This window comes from Curcuma longa, chromosome 14 (genome assembly GCF_044706935.1).
Source record: "Curcuma longa cultivar G26 ecotype Majalengka, Jawa Barat chromosome 14, ITB_CL_G26_1.1, whole genome shotgun sequence".
NCBI classification, from domain to species: domain Eukaryota; kingdom Viridiplantae; phylum Streptophyta; class Magnoliopsida; order Zingiberales; family Zingiberaceae; genus Curcuma; species Curcuma longa.
The window spans coordinates 8,771,234-8,783,899 of NC_133874.1; the positions used below are offsets into that span (position 1 = coordinate 8,771,234).

Sequence of the window (12,666 nt, forward strand, 5' to 3'; positions counted from 1 at the left end):
TGAAAACAAAACTTAAAAAAAATAGAGACAAATAACCTTAATCTTCTTCTTCTCTTCCAAAAAATATATTTTCTATTTTAAGATTTTTCATATTCCAACTTCTATGCAATATTGATACAAATTTATAATTTTCCATCAGTCCTTTATATGTATTATCTTAAAAAAAATGTAGATAATTTTATAATTACATATATTTAATTTTTATTCCTCTTTCTTTTCTCTAAACAATATAATACACATTATGTTAATGAATTTTCCATCCTTTCTAAATAAAGAAAAAAAATAAATACTTTACTTTTCCCCCCTTTTAACCTTCTCTCATCCCATCCGATTGCATAAAGAATCCAGTGTTAAAGTTTTTTATCATAAAAAAATTTTTTACATAAAAAAGAAAGAAAGAAAAAAAAATCTAATAATCTACATGGCTCAATCGATCACAATAATAATGTTTAAATGATTCAAACAGACAGAATTATATATAAACCAAAAATTCTTGAGTAAAGAAAGAGACTAGTAAAATGTGATTATGAATTGAAACAAGTTAAACGGCCGTCGTCGTCCCAGAACCAGCAGATGTGAAATTCACATCAAGATTACTGCCGTCGTTATGAAACCTCACGACAATGCAGGTAATGTTGTCGGCGCTGCCGCGAGAAAAGGCGGTCTGCGTCAACGTTCGTGCTGCGGCCTCCGGTTCTTCCACCGTCCTCGCAAGAGCAATAGCCTCCTACCTCAGCAGGATACAAAGAAAGATACATAAGAATGAACTGAATCTCTATGATCATTACCAGTTAAGGAAATAGGCATGGTTTTTAGTTGAAACTGAGTAATGATGGAGGATTTCAGCATCTAAAAAGGTTGGGAGTAGGAACTTCAGTTTTTCTTTTGAAATTCGGAGAAGCCACAATCATGATTCTAAGAAACACATTGTTGAAAACAAGAACAATTCAACCTACATAGTTATGTTATTAAGTATGTGTCGATCGATCGATAGGCATGCCAATGAGGAAGCTAGATCGGACAGTATAAGATGTTCTAAGATTTTTTTAACAAGTAACCAAGTGTTTATAATAAGAGGGAGAACCGAACTGAACCGACCTCGTTGGGGATAACGTCCCACAGCCCATCGCTTGCGAGAACCAATAACTCAACTTGCTCGTTAACTTCTTCTTCCTGCCATGAATGTTAATGTTAAACATTCACCATAGCTACAAGAATTGAAAATTGCATTTCCTCTTCTTCTGTTTACACAAAATTTAAGCATGAAATATTAAAATAGATATGCACCGCTATATTAATGTGGTTAGTAGGGTTGTGATGATTCCATTGATCGAGTGGAAAAGGGGAGAGAAAACCACAAGGATGACAGTCCCTATCTCAAATAGCGGCAAACAAAACCTTCAACCTTTGTAGAAGATGGAAAATGTAAAGAACAAGTGAAAGTAAAGCGCTCGCTCACTTTGCACGAAGAAATTTACAAGTCACTAGGGTAGAACTTGTATAATCGTATAACTTAGATACAAAATGGCAGAATGCTATCCTATATATAGCTACGAAAACTGCCTTGGATAGACATATCTTTTGAGTTAAGAGGTATGACATAATTAAACTAAAATTAATTGTCTACAAAAATTAACATTAATAATAACAACATGCACTTTAGCAAGAAATGCACTTGAAGTCTAAGAATGCATGATCACAGTACATTACAGTCTTTGATTTTGATAGCGAAGCAATGCAAAATTACAAACAGAAATCTTATGATTAAGACAAATTGTTAACTTTTCTTATCATTTGCTATGTAGTTTACCATTTGAAAGACAAATTACTGCGTCATTATTAAGCAACGGCAAGCTGAAACAATAAGTGACACTAACCGAAGCTTTCATCGACCTGTTTATAAAGATTTGAACATTTCATTTATTCTGAGTTTTGATGAGATAAGTTTACATCCGAACATAAGTAATAAATGGGTTAAACTAAGCATGGTAGAGAATGGCAAGGAAATAGATATTCTTGTGTATAAAATCAGAACTAGTTATCAAGTGCCACTTCCCCCCAAAAGACATTTGTATTGGACACTTTCAAACATTTGAAAATAAACACATAAAGCTACCAATGGCGCACAGATAAAATCTACAATAACCAGTGAAATCAGTTGTGACCTGAACATGGTTAGCTTGAGATATGTTTTACTAGATTACTGATAATCGAAGAGAACTATCCTTGATGTGTGACAAAGTATAGAGGGTGAGAGAGGTAAAACCACTAGAAAGCAACATTTAGGTTCTACAGCTCTACACAAAGTGTGAGAGCTTCTGATGTAGTAAATTACCTGAATATCAGGTACTGCCACTACATACGGTTTCAAAAGGCGATCACCAAATGCCCTTGACATTGCGAGTATGCCCCCTACCCTCCATGTACCTGCAAACTCAAACTGCTTACAATTTACAGTCATTTGACATAATCTTATAACAGATTTTTGATGTAGCATCGGGAACGATCTATGACTTCTGAACCTCACAAAGAGGAAACTATCAGCAATTGTAAATTGTAGAATATCCATTCAGGCGGCTCCATACTCCTTTTTATATACGATGATGAAGACCAATTTTCCTAAAGACATGGCCTAACTTATCCTAAAAATTATAACTATTAAAAAATTAAGAAAAAATTCAGTAAATACAACTATAAAATAAGTTAAACCCTAAATTTACATCAGTTTTTAATGGAGTTTGATAGTTGTTCTGATTCTTCAGGGTTGTAATTGTACAGCTCAGCTGGTAATGCTTGAGGATGAAAATTTGACCGATGCATGAACTATGTGCGAAGGAATCATACCGAATAACCAAAAGATTAAAAAATAGTAGGTGGACTAAATATTGTTATCAGTCAGAATGCACGTAACCAATACTTTTGAAAGAAGACATACCAGCCCACATAACAAATCCTCCGGCATCTTCAATCCTTTTACGCTCATCACCTCTGTTTGGCTTGTGATCATCAGAAAGAGCAATTGCTTTCAGAAAGAACACAAAAGATAATCAGTTGCCGACCATAAATTGCAACAAATAAAGCATCAAAGATAATAAGAGATTTAAAGAATAAATATGATTTATGTAATAAACTTGCATCACATCAATGTAAAGATCATGATCATCCTAGAGTTAGTAAGCTTTCAACACTGAAATGAATATGATGGAACAGGCTTTGGTGTTCCAAGAAGAGGATTTATATGAAAGTGAAATTGTTGTCAGAATTGCATGATTCACAATTTGTACTATGCTATATGTTGCATTTTAGATGTAAGATGATACAGTTCTTACTTCTTACGTAGGAGCCAAAATTTAGAAGAACTGTGATGGTTTGATATGAATCAATTGAACTGATGCTATCAGACTCTAAGTTGACAATGATTTTTCTATCTCAACAAGCATTTGATGATGAAATTTACTATTGATCATTCCTTTCAATTCCTGGAATGAGATAAACAATAAATTGTGCATTGTAATCAATGCAATCTATGAAATTTATGATTCACAATTCAAAATGACTCACAATTTATAAAATTCACTAAGACATTTCATGATACAAACCTTGATTTGACAACCTTACAAGCCTCCACTAGACTTGTCTATTATTATCTTACATGGTACTCATCACTTATCCTTCTGATGCTCAACGCCAATAGCTCACGTCATCACCTCCATATCTTATATAATATAACTATTTTATACATACTTCTAAAATTCTAGTTCATAGATCAGAATATCCCAATAGTTACTTTTCTCTGACAAGAGATTTGTGACCAAAAGCTGCTGCTTAAGTCATTCTCCTTTAGTAAATTAGACATGAGATGTATATAACTTTTAGTTGAATAATAAATTTGTTGAAGCATTAGCTAAGACTCGGTGATTGACAGAAAAAAATCCCAACAATGAAAAATTAACCTAGCAATAGCAACTTAGATAAGCAAGTTCAGACTTCCTTAAACTTAATACATCCTATACCTGACTGTTGAAATCTAGGATTTCAGTAGAATTGAATGTCATGAAAAAGAATAAAATGTTTGCAGCCACTTAAAGAACTTTAAATTGGAGAAATTGTTGGTAGTAGTATAATCAAGTGAAAACACCTATTTATCGATGCAAAATTAGATCATCCAGACCACACAAATAAGATAAGAACTAACTAATTGAGAATTGGGTTTGCCTTGTACCTATGCCTGCCTTTGACATCACAACTCGTGAATCCCCAACGTTGGCTACATATAGATGTTTTCCAATCAAAATTGCTGTTGAAGCTGTAGAACCATCATCTCTGAAAGTGTTTCTTTCAGTTTCTAAAAATTCTGAGTCAGTTTGTTGGTATGTTTCATCTGTAGGGTGCCCCAAACATAAGGCAAAGCAAAAGGCAAATTAGAATAAAAGTCCAACGATCATTTTTATATGCAGTATCAGATTGAACCATAAACCTACTAATAGCCAGTTTTGTGTCTGTCATGAACTGTGGATGTTTCATAAGGTTTGCAAATAAGTGTTCCTTCAAATATTCAGCAGCGCGTGATCCACCATGACCTACACATGATATTTATAGAACATAATTTGCAAAGCAAGGAAAACAACATATTAACCTACATAATATATCAGAGAATATCAAACCATCGAATATCCCAAAGAGACTAATAGTTTGCTCATCGATGCTAGACAGTTTTGTATCGTAGAAGTCCTCCATGTTTGCTCTACGCCCTTGAAAGCTAGCATACCCAAAGCTCAGTTTACCATCCTCGCTGCCAATCAGCACAAGATCCATTAGTTTGCCCAACAAAACAATCTATATGCATGTTCAATATAGTAACCACATTAAATGGAAAACGCTTACCTTCTCCCTCCACCAGTCACTAAACCTCCATCTCCAGAGTCATTTTTTTCCAGCACGTTAGAAATTGGTTGAGGCCCTGCAGATGTGCTGAAGTCGACCATCATCTTCAAGGAAGTCTTCGACTTGCAGCGGTTCCAATTAGAGTTCAACGGCGGCTTCACGTCAATATCTATCCACCGTCTCCGGAGATGGCAATTCACGCTCGAGGACAGCTCGATCAGATTTCTTGCTCGGACCACACAACTTTTGGCAGCGCATATCATCTAAGCAGGTAGACGGCGAACTACGCTGCCAGATTACCGTCCAAAGCGAAGAAAAGGGGGAATTTGTCACAAAGGCGGGACCTTTTCTGCTGCAAATCGGGGAAGACGCTACCTTTAAGATTAAAAACAAAACAAAACAGAAAAAAAACCTCACAGATCTATAAATCTCCATTGAATCTGAGAACCCATCGACCGAAACCAAGAGGAAAAAGCAACAAAACCTTGTAGCTAAATCTGAGTGGATCCTTGGCCGCCTGCGACGTAAGGGAAAGGAAAGGAGGCGCGAGGGGCGACGCGAGAAAACCGAGTTCGAGCCAAGAATGTTGCGAGGATAAAATTTCCAACCATTAGAAAGCCCCTCGAAGCTTTCATAAACGCCCGCCCCTCTAAACTTCGCTACCCCAAACCTTGTAGCTAAATCTGGCTGCCTATAAAAAGGCGATCGAAACGAAGACCAGTTTATACCCTAATCATTACCGTATATATATATTTTTGGAAAACTAATTCTAACTATGTTTGGGTGGAAGAAATATATGAATAGTTCTTCAAAAATCTTGATGAAAGTTCTTAGATTTTATTTCTTTCTCAGTTTTAGGATTTGTCTCATTTGAAATTCGTGTAGTTATTTCATCGGCATTTTAGTAAGTCTAAGTTTTAAAATTCTTCGTGACCAATTGTAATTTTTCGATTTTTCTCTTCATAAATGATCGTGGAGTTGATCGTATAGACCCGATCGTATGGGATCGCTGGAGTAACAAATTCCACCTTTTTATAAAAAAAATTTAAAATTCCAAAAGCCCATAATGCTTTCCTATTATATCCCTTTCATGTTTAAAATTTTATTTTATCGATTTAAAATTTTATTATTTTTAATTTATATTATTGAATTCAAATATAATTATGTGGATATATTAAAGAGATTTTCGTATTAATTTTTTATTTGAAATGGTTTTGAATTTTCTAAATTCATTAATTAATTTTAAACAAAATTGATTGATGAATCTATATTATTTAAAAATTTAAAAGTTTGATATTTATTGAATCACGAGAGTCATAAAAAAAAGTTTTTAGAAGTATATTAATTTTAATTTGAAATAATTTAAAAATATAAATTTATTAATCAATTTTATTCGTAAATTGAGAATAATAAATATTTAAATAAATAAAATAAAAAATTTAAATGCAAAAAAGAAAAGAGAGATATAATATTTATTTGGGAATTTTCAAACTTAAATATTTAAAATATATCATACTGAAATTTACTCTCCGGTTCAGTAAAATAATATTATTTCATTATCAGATAATTTAAAAAACAGAGCATACGTATATTTCTTTCAAACAAAAATGACTCAAATCACTTATACTACGGGTTTTCTAGAACAGTGTAGGTTCATGCAGTAGTTTTGACACGATAAAATCAGCATTTTAGGATATTTTTAAAGTATTATGATATCTTAAAAATAAAAATTTCAATAAAATTTTTTAATGTGTAAATAAAAATTTAAGATTTTAAAATTAATCAAATTGATACGAATAAGATAAAATCATAAAATATATCAAGTGTGGATTTTTAACATATTCGAAAGATATAATCGGTCGTTTATATCAAATAAAGTAGTTGTTTAGATATTTATTTTATTTTACATCTACCTTGCTTGTTTGCCCTATCACAATGTTAAATTAAGTTTTATAAGGAAAGATGTTATAGTCCTCCTAAGATTACCTGACTATGGAGTGGTAGTTTTTATGTATGCAGATATTGCATTTCTATAAAAAAATATTTTATCTCTCTAACAGAAGGTATGCAATCTCTTAGATCATAACAACATTTATATTCTCCATTCACTTATCCATTCTATTTTAACTTGAGCATCGAATAGGCAACGTCAAAATGCGCCTTGACTCCCTTATAATCTCTTGCTAAATCTTCTCAGAGATAGTTGACTCTTTGATGGTTGATTTCTTTGTGACCCACTCCTTCAACTAACTACTCTTGCCGACTCCCTATTCCAAAAGTTATTATTACATCATCTTTAAAAAATTAATTTTTCTTGATTTCTTAGAGATTTAATCCACCCTCATACTTAGATCGAAACTAAAGTGACCGAAATTATTCACCTCCTTTAGTTTATAAGGTCCTACTAGTTTCTAGACCTTGTGGAGTTATAAAATACATTTATTCCTTTGTCTAGAGCTATATATAAATACGTAAAATACATTTATTCCTTAGTCTAGAGCTATATATAAATACGTATAATAATTTCGATCTCTATTTTCATATGATAATCTATCACCCTAGTGTATTACGTTCTCGATAGTAGATACTCTTATAATATAATCTGGTACATAAAAATTTCTATTATAGAATATTCTCTTTAGCACAAAAATAGAATTCGCTATCTCAATGATCTTATATGGTCGGTCCCACGACTATATGTGAGGAGATAAATCGAGAAGCTGCAGTTAACCATAACGGAAGAGGACATTATCTCAGTTTATTCTTATTCACTTCAATAATTCTGTTCCATCGTAACCAATTCGATTATATTTTGAAAATTATTCTAAAATATTCTCAAAATGTTTATCAATTGTTTTGTGGTTGTTTAATTTCTCTTGAGTCATCTCTTCTTGATGATCATATATGAGGAAAGACGGAAGAAAATATTATTTGACTTCGTCAAAATTTAAAATTTTTTCATTTTTATAAATCTATTTCATCATAATCAATTCAACGTCCTTCAACTTCTTCGAGCCTATCCATGGAACCATGTCAGCGTCGATATCTTGAGCGAGGCGGCGACGGTCTAATGTAACGTCCAGGGCAGCAGCCACGATGATGACGCCACCCTTCCCTTGTCGTTTTATGGCAACGAGAGCAGCGCTGCCGGCGGTGGCGCTGCCCTGCACGCGTCCGCCTCCACGCGTCTGCATCCGCGCAGTAACCGTCACCGGCCCCTCCCTCCTCCATCCAGCCGTCCATCTCGACGTCGATCTCCGCGCATCGTCGACCGGCGCGACGTGTCATCTCCCCGGGCCATGCCGTCTGCATCGAGCTCTCGTTATCCGTGCGACGAGGGTCCCACCGCCGGGTGGACGCACGCGTCGGGCATCCGGTGGCTTCCGGGGTGATCCGACGGCTGCAGGCGCCGCGGCGCCTCGAGTCCTCCAGGTGTTGCAGGGGTGGGCTCGGCAGCTCACCTCCCTGGGTAACGCCCGGCGACTCTGCTTTTTCTTCCCTGCTATAAATAGCGATGGCGTCCGCCTCTGCTCCGGTTACTATTGCGTCGGCCACGTAGCGACCCGTCGCCGGAAGGGGTTGGTTCCGAATGGAAGCGGTTCCAACGAACCACATCGCCAGTGACCACTCCGCCCTCCTGCTCCTCCTCCGCCGCCGCCGCCGCCGCTCTCTCGCTCGCGCATCCAAGCGCGTCAGGAACTCGTCGGAACGTATCCGCGCCAAGGGCGAGGGCTCCCTCCCCGCTGTCTCACCCCCTCCTCTTGCGAATAGCAGCGCCCCTGAAACCGAGGATCCGCCTCCGGTGCCGTGGAGGGCGCCGGACCCGCGAGGCCTGGCGTACGGGATAGTGTCTCTGATGGGGCGACGGAGAAACATGGAGGACGCGGCGGTGGCAATGACGGGGCTCGCTGCCGGCCCACACGGGTACTTCGCGGTGTACGACGGGCACGGGGGCGCGATGGTGGCGCAGGCGTGCTGCGACAGGCTGCACGTGATGGTGGAGGATGAGGTGGGGCGCCGGGCGGGAGCCGAAGACGGAGAGGGAGTGGAGGCGTGGAAGCGGGCGATGGCTGCGGGGTTCTCGAGGGTGGATGCGGAGGTCATGGCGGAGACCAGGAAGCTGCAAATGGGATTGGTGGGCTCGACAGCGGTGGTCGCGGTGGTGACGGAGAAGTGGATTATTGTGGCCAACTGCGGCGACTCCAGGGCGGTGCTCTTCCGCGGCGGGGTGGCCATGCCCATGTCCTCCGATCACAAGGTCCATTCCTTCATTCGATCTCTTTTGTTCATCTCTTCTGTATTATTATCTTGTCAATCTGTTCATCTTATCTAGTTTCGCTTTCCTACATATGAAATTGTTGCCATTTAGGCTTCTTCTCGGTAAACATGAACATGAACATGAACTTCTTCAACAAGGGAAGATCAGATAAACTAAAGATCCCCAAAATAGCAATGGATCACCTGTAATGAAACATATTCAAGTGTTGTTAGCTTAGCTCCGATCAATGATAAAATGGGAAAGAATATATAAAGATAGTATGGATATGTTCAAAGATTATCGAAAAAACTCTATACCAACACAAGTTGAATCGATTTACAATGAATTTTTTGAGGAATATAGGGAGTCCAAAATAAACTTTAGATATCACTAGCAATACAGATTTATAGAGTTCAATGGAGGGATGGACAATGTACCCAATATCCATAGTTAGGACTGACACAGTTTGATGCAAGTAACAGGATGGTTATTATTATGAGCTCACTTTAGAAAATATAAGTAGCTGCATGTATAGATGGAAGAAGTTTAGGGTACCTCCAAGTAGGAGATAAGAGTTGGCATTTTGTTGAAAGCAAAGTTATTCCTGGTTATTGGAGTCCAAAATGTTATTGAATCGTTAGGAAATTCAGTTTCCACACTAATCATCTTAAGTACTCTGTATATTCTGAGTTTACCATGTAGTAGGTTAGACACAAATGGAAAACTGTCTGAAGAACAAAAATATTTTTGTATCATTATCAGCGTACCGGTAGATCATCTTCCTGGTCTCACAGGAAGTTGTCTTGTTTCATGAAGTAAATTTGAAATGCTAAACTATGAAGGAACTCCATGAAAGATCTTTAGTTGAAGTCTTTCCGCACCATCCAATCCATAATTAACAGTATAAAAGTGCATTTTTGGATGATTGAATTCGCTAAAGGAAAAATGTAAATTAGTCAAAAATATCATTGGATAACTTGCATGCGACAACTCAACATTGAAAATATAAACAGAGATACTGGCCCGTAAAGTAAAGAGGGAATCGACAAAAGAGCATTTATGTTGTGATTCGTGCGATTGAGCAAATGTTGGATACTAAAACATCAATGATCCTAAGAAAATATGGCAAAAAGAGGCAAACAATCCTGTTAAGTTTTTTAATGCAACTGAAGTAACTAACAATCATCTGAAACATGGAATTGGACATTTCTTGTTGTCGTTTTTAATACGACATTGTTCTTTCTATTTGTCGCAACCATATTAAGATAGATGTAGCACAAAATTATCGATGATATCAGCTTACACCCGCTTCCAAGTGTATAAGCATAACATTTGCTATTTCATGTACCTAAACACATACAATTTGAATATGGAAATTACCCATGTCACAGTTAGGCATAAATATTAATGTTTTTACCTGTGCCCATTCCATACCAAGAAGGTTTAGATACAACTTTGATCGATTCTGCATTCGGTCATTGATATAAAAAAAGACTTATTGCCTCTTGCCATTACCACAGTGAATCATCTCACATCTCTTCTAATATATCATGCAAATTTTCAGTTGTGTAGGTTCTTGTCCATTGATCTAGTTAAGCTTGTTGCTTTGTACCACATATCAATTATAGCGATATTTATTATGCCCGTAATTCTTGCTTAATAGATTGCCTGTTTAGATCATGAAGTGCAAATTCCTGTCGACTGCTTTATCTTTTTTTGTCTGTCCAATGGAATCCCTGTTAACAGTAGCAAGAAAATAGATATGAAGTGCAAAATTCTTCTACTCTTACAGAACATTCTCATTGTAGAATAGAACACAAAGTTCCTTATTTTCAACATTTACCATTAAACAGCCTGACAGACCAGATGAGCTTAGAAGAGTAGAAGCTCTTGGAGGGAAAGTCTTGTACTGGGACTGTCCTCGCGTCTTAGGAGTACTCGCCACATCTAGATCCTTTGGTACATAACTTCTTACAATGTAGCTTCCTTCTGACAAACTTCGATACACAGTGAGATTTGCCAGTTATAATCAGTATGGCCTATGCATGCAGGAGACTACTTTCTCAAGCCATTTGTGAGCTCTGAACCTGAATTCGCTGTGATCGAACGCTCCGAGGAAGACCAATTCCTTATCCTGGCGAGCGACGGGTTATGGGATGTGATGTCGAACGGCATGGCGTGCAGAGTGGTCGAGAAATGCCTGGAAGAGAAGCCATCTGATTCTGATAATGCTACTACTGATGGAGTGGTGTCTCATTCTGCTGCCAGAGATGCGGCTGGCTTGTTGGCGAGGCTTGCTGTTTGTCGAGGGAGCGTTGACAATGTCACCGTGCTGCTCGTGGTGTTCTAGGACTTGTGTGGCTGGCTGGCTGTGAGCTCATTGATTGCAGCCATTGCTTCAAGCTGTCTGCTTTGATACTAACCTCAGTTTCAGGTTACTGATTCCATTGCCTCATAAGACTTGTTGTAGTTGCTGTTGGACGATGACTTCATAAAGGATGAGTGTTCGAACTGTACAAAACTCGATCTCCAGAATCTTAAATGTTTCAAATAGGGTTCAATCTCAGTAGATGAATTAAAGAGGAAGACTGTCTGCTTTTGAATTAGTCCAATGAAATCGGGACACTTGGATTATTAAAAAAATAATATTATCTCTAATAGAGCACTCAAAGTACTCGTTGATATGTGACTAAACATAAATAATATAATAATTAAGAATAATATAATTAAATTTTTGTCTTAATAAATGAGATTGATTATATGAATTTTTTTATATCATTGGATTCATCCTTTTATTATTAATTAAGTTTTGTTTTATTTTTTTCTCAGTTAATATACATATTTAATATGATTTTAGATCATCTAATTAAAATATTTATTAATTATTTAAGTACATTTTTATATTATTTTAAACACGTCTCTTAATAGATTTAATTTTAATTTTATATTTTTATTTGTTCATCCTTTTTTTTTTAATATCTTGATCTATACCATTCTCATCTTTTATTCATTTAACATTCAACTTATATAACATAACAATTTTTCTTTTTAAATTTAAAGATATTTTATGATCATAAATAATATTTTATTTAAAATATTTATATCAACTCCTTCATCTTTCTATAAAAATATTTTTTATATTTAAATTTTCAGTTATAATTATGAGTAACTTATTATCTTCTATATTAATAATTTTAATAATGGTCTTAGCATATCTACTTACTAAATATAAGTAATATATATATATATATAGGTAAAAATTAAAAAGGCATCCATCATTTATATTTTCGTTAGATAGATGGGCGCCCATTTCTAATTAAAATTCAAACAACTACTTCAACAATAGTTATTTTTTTATTATTTTAATTTTATTTTTTTGAGTGATAATATAATTTAAATAATATTTTAATGGTCAAACTAAATGATGAAGACTATAACATTTGTTACATTTCAAATGAATGTAATATAATCAAGATCGAGTGTGTATAAGGTAGTATATAGCTTCTACAATGTGTAACAGCTAC

At 35.9% G+C, this 12,666-nt stretch overlaps 2 protein-coding genes across 4 annotated transcripts; one reads left to right on the plus strand and one right to left on the minus strand.

Moving 5' to 3' along the window:
- Positions 1 to 432: 432 nt before the first annotated feature.
- Positions 433 to 5,568, minus strand: LOC141844906 (putative protein phosphatase 2C 45). 3 transcript variants are annotated; one of them, XM_074732880.1, is made up of 9 exons: positions 5,369 to 5,568; positions 4,885 to 5,233; positions 4,665 to 4,792; positions 4,482 to 4,580; positions 4,223 to 4,381; positions 2,936 to 3,022; positions 2,336 to 2,427; positions 1,099 to 1,173; positions 433 to 727 (listed from the first exon to the last, which is right to left on the minus strand). In XM_074732880.1, exons 2-9 carry the CDS (start codon positions 5,145 to 5,147, stop codon positions 542 to 544), a joined length of 1,089 nt encoding a protein of 362 aa, XP_074588981.1. In that variant the 5' UTR covers positions 5,148 to 5,233; positions 5,369 to 5,568; the 3' UTR covers positions 433 to 541. The 3 variants fall into 3 exon arrangements, with proteins under 3 accessions (XP_074588981.1, XP_074588980.1, XP_074588979.1); XM_074732879.1 differs by having other exon boundaries at positions 4,885 to 5,236; XM_074732878.1 differs by having other exon boundaries at positions 4,885 to 5,259.
- Positions 5,569 to 8,444: 2,876 nt separating this feature from the next.
- LOC141844907 (protein phosphatase 2C 51-like) lies at positions 8,445 to 11,634 on the plus strand. Its single transcript, XM_074732881.1, has 3 exons — positions 8,445 to 9,142; positions 10,996 to 11,101; positions 11,194 to 11,634. The coding sequence occupies exons 1-3, from the start codon at positions 8,474 to 8,476 to the stop codon at positions 11,490 to 11,492; spliced, it is 1,074 nt and encodes a 357-aa protein (XP_074588982.1). The 5' UTR covers positions 8,445 to 8,473; the 3' UTR covers positions 11,493 to 11,634.
- The last annotated feature ends 1,032 nt before the right edge of the window (positions 11,635 to 12,666 follow it).

Excerpts from the sequence above, each read along its gene's own strand:
- LOC141844906 (XM_074732880.1), bottom strand. The coding sequence starts at position 5,147 with ATGATATGCGCTGCCAAAAGTTGTGTGGTCCGAGCAAGAAATCTGATC. Across the intron at positions 4,382-4,481 it reads AGACACAAAACTGGCTATTA|ATGAAACATACCAACAAACT; the intron begins GTAGGTTTATGG and ends GGCACCCTACAG. Across the intron at positions 3,023-4,222 it reads GATGTCAAAGGCAGGCATAG|CAATTGCTCTTTCTGATGAT; the intron begins GTACAAGGCAAA and ends TCTTTCTGAAAG.
- LOC141844907 (XM_074732881.1), top strand. The coding sequence starts at position 8,474 with ATGGAAGCGGTTCCAACGAACCACATCGCCAGTGACCACTCCGCCCTC. Across the intron at positions 9,143-10,995 it reads CCATGTCCTCCGATCACAAG|CCTGACAGACCAGATGAGCT; the intron begins GTCCATTCCTTC and ends ACCATTAAACAG. Across the intron at positions 11,102-11,193 it reads CGCCACATCTAGATCCTTTG|GAGACTACTTTCTCAAGCCA; the intron begins GTACATAACTTC and ends CTATGCATGCAG.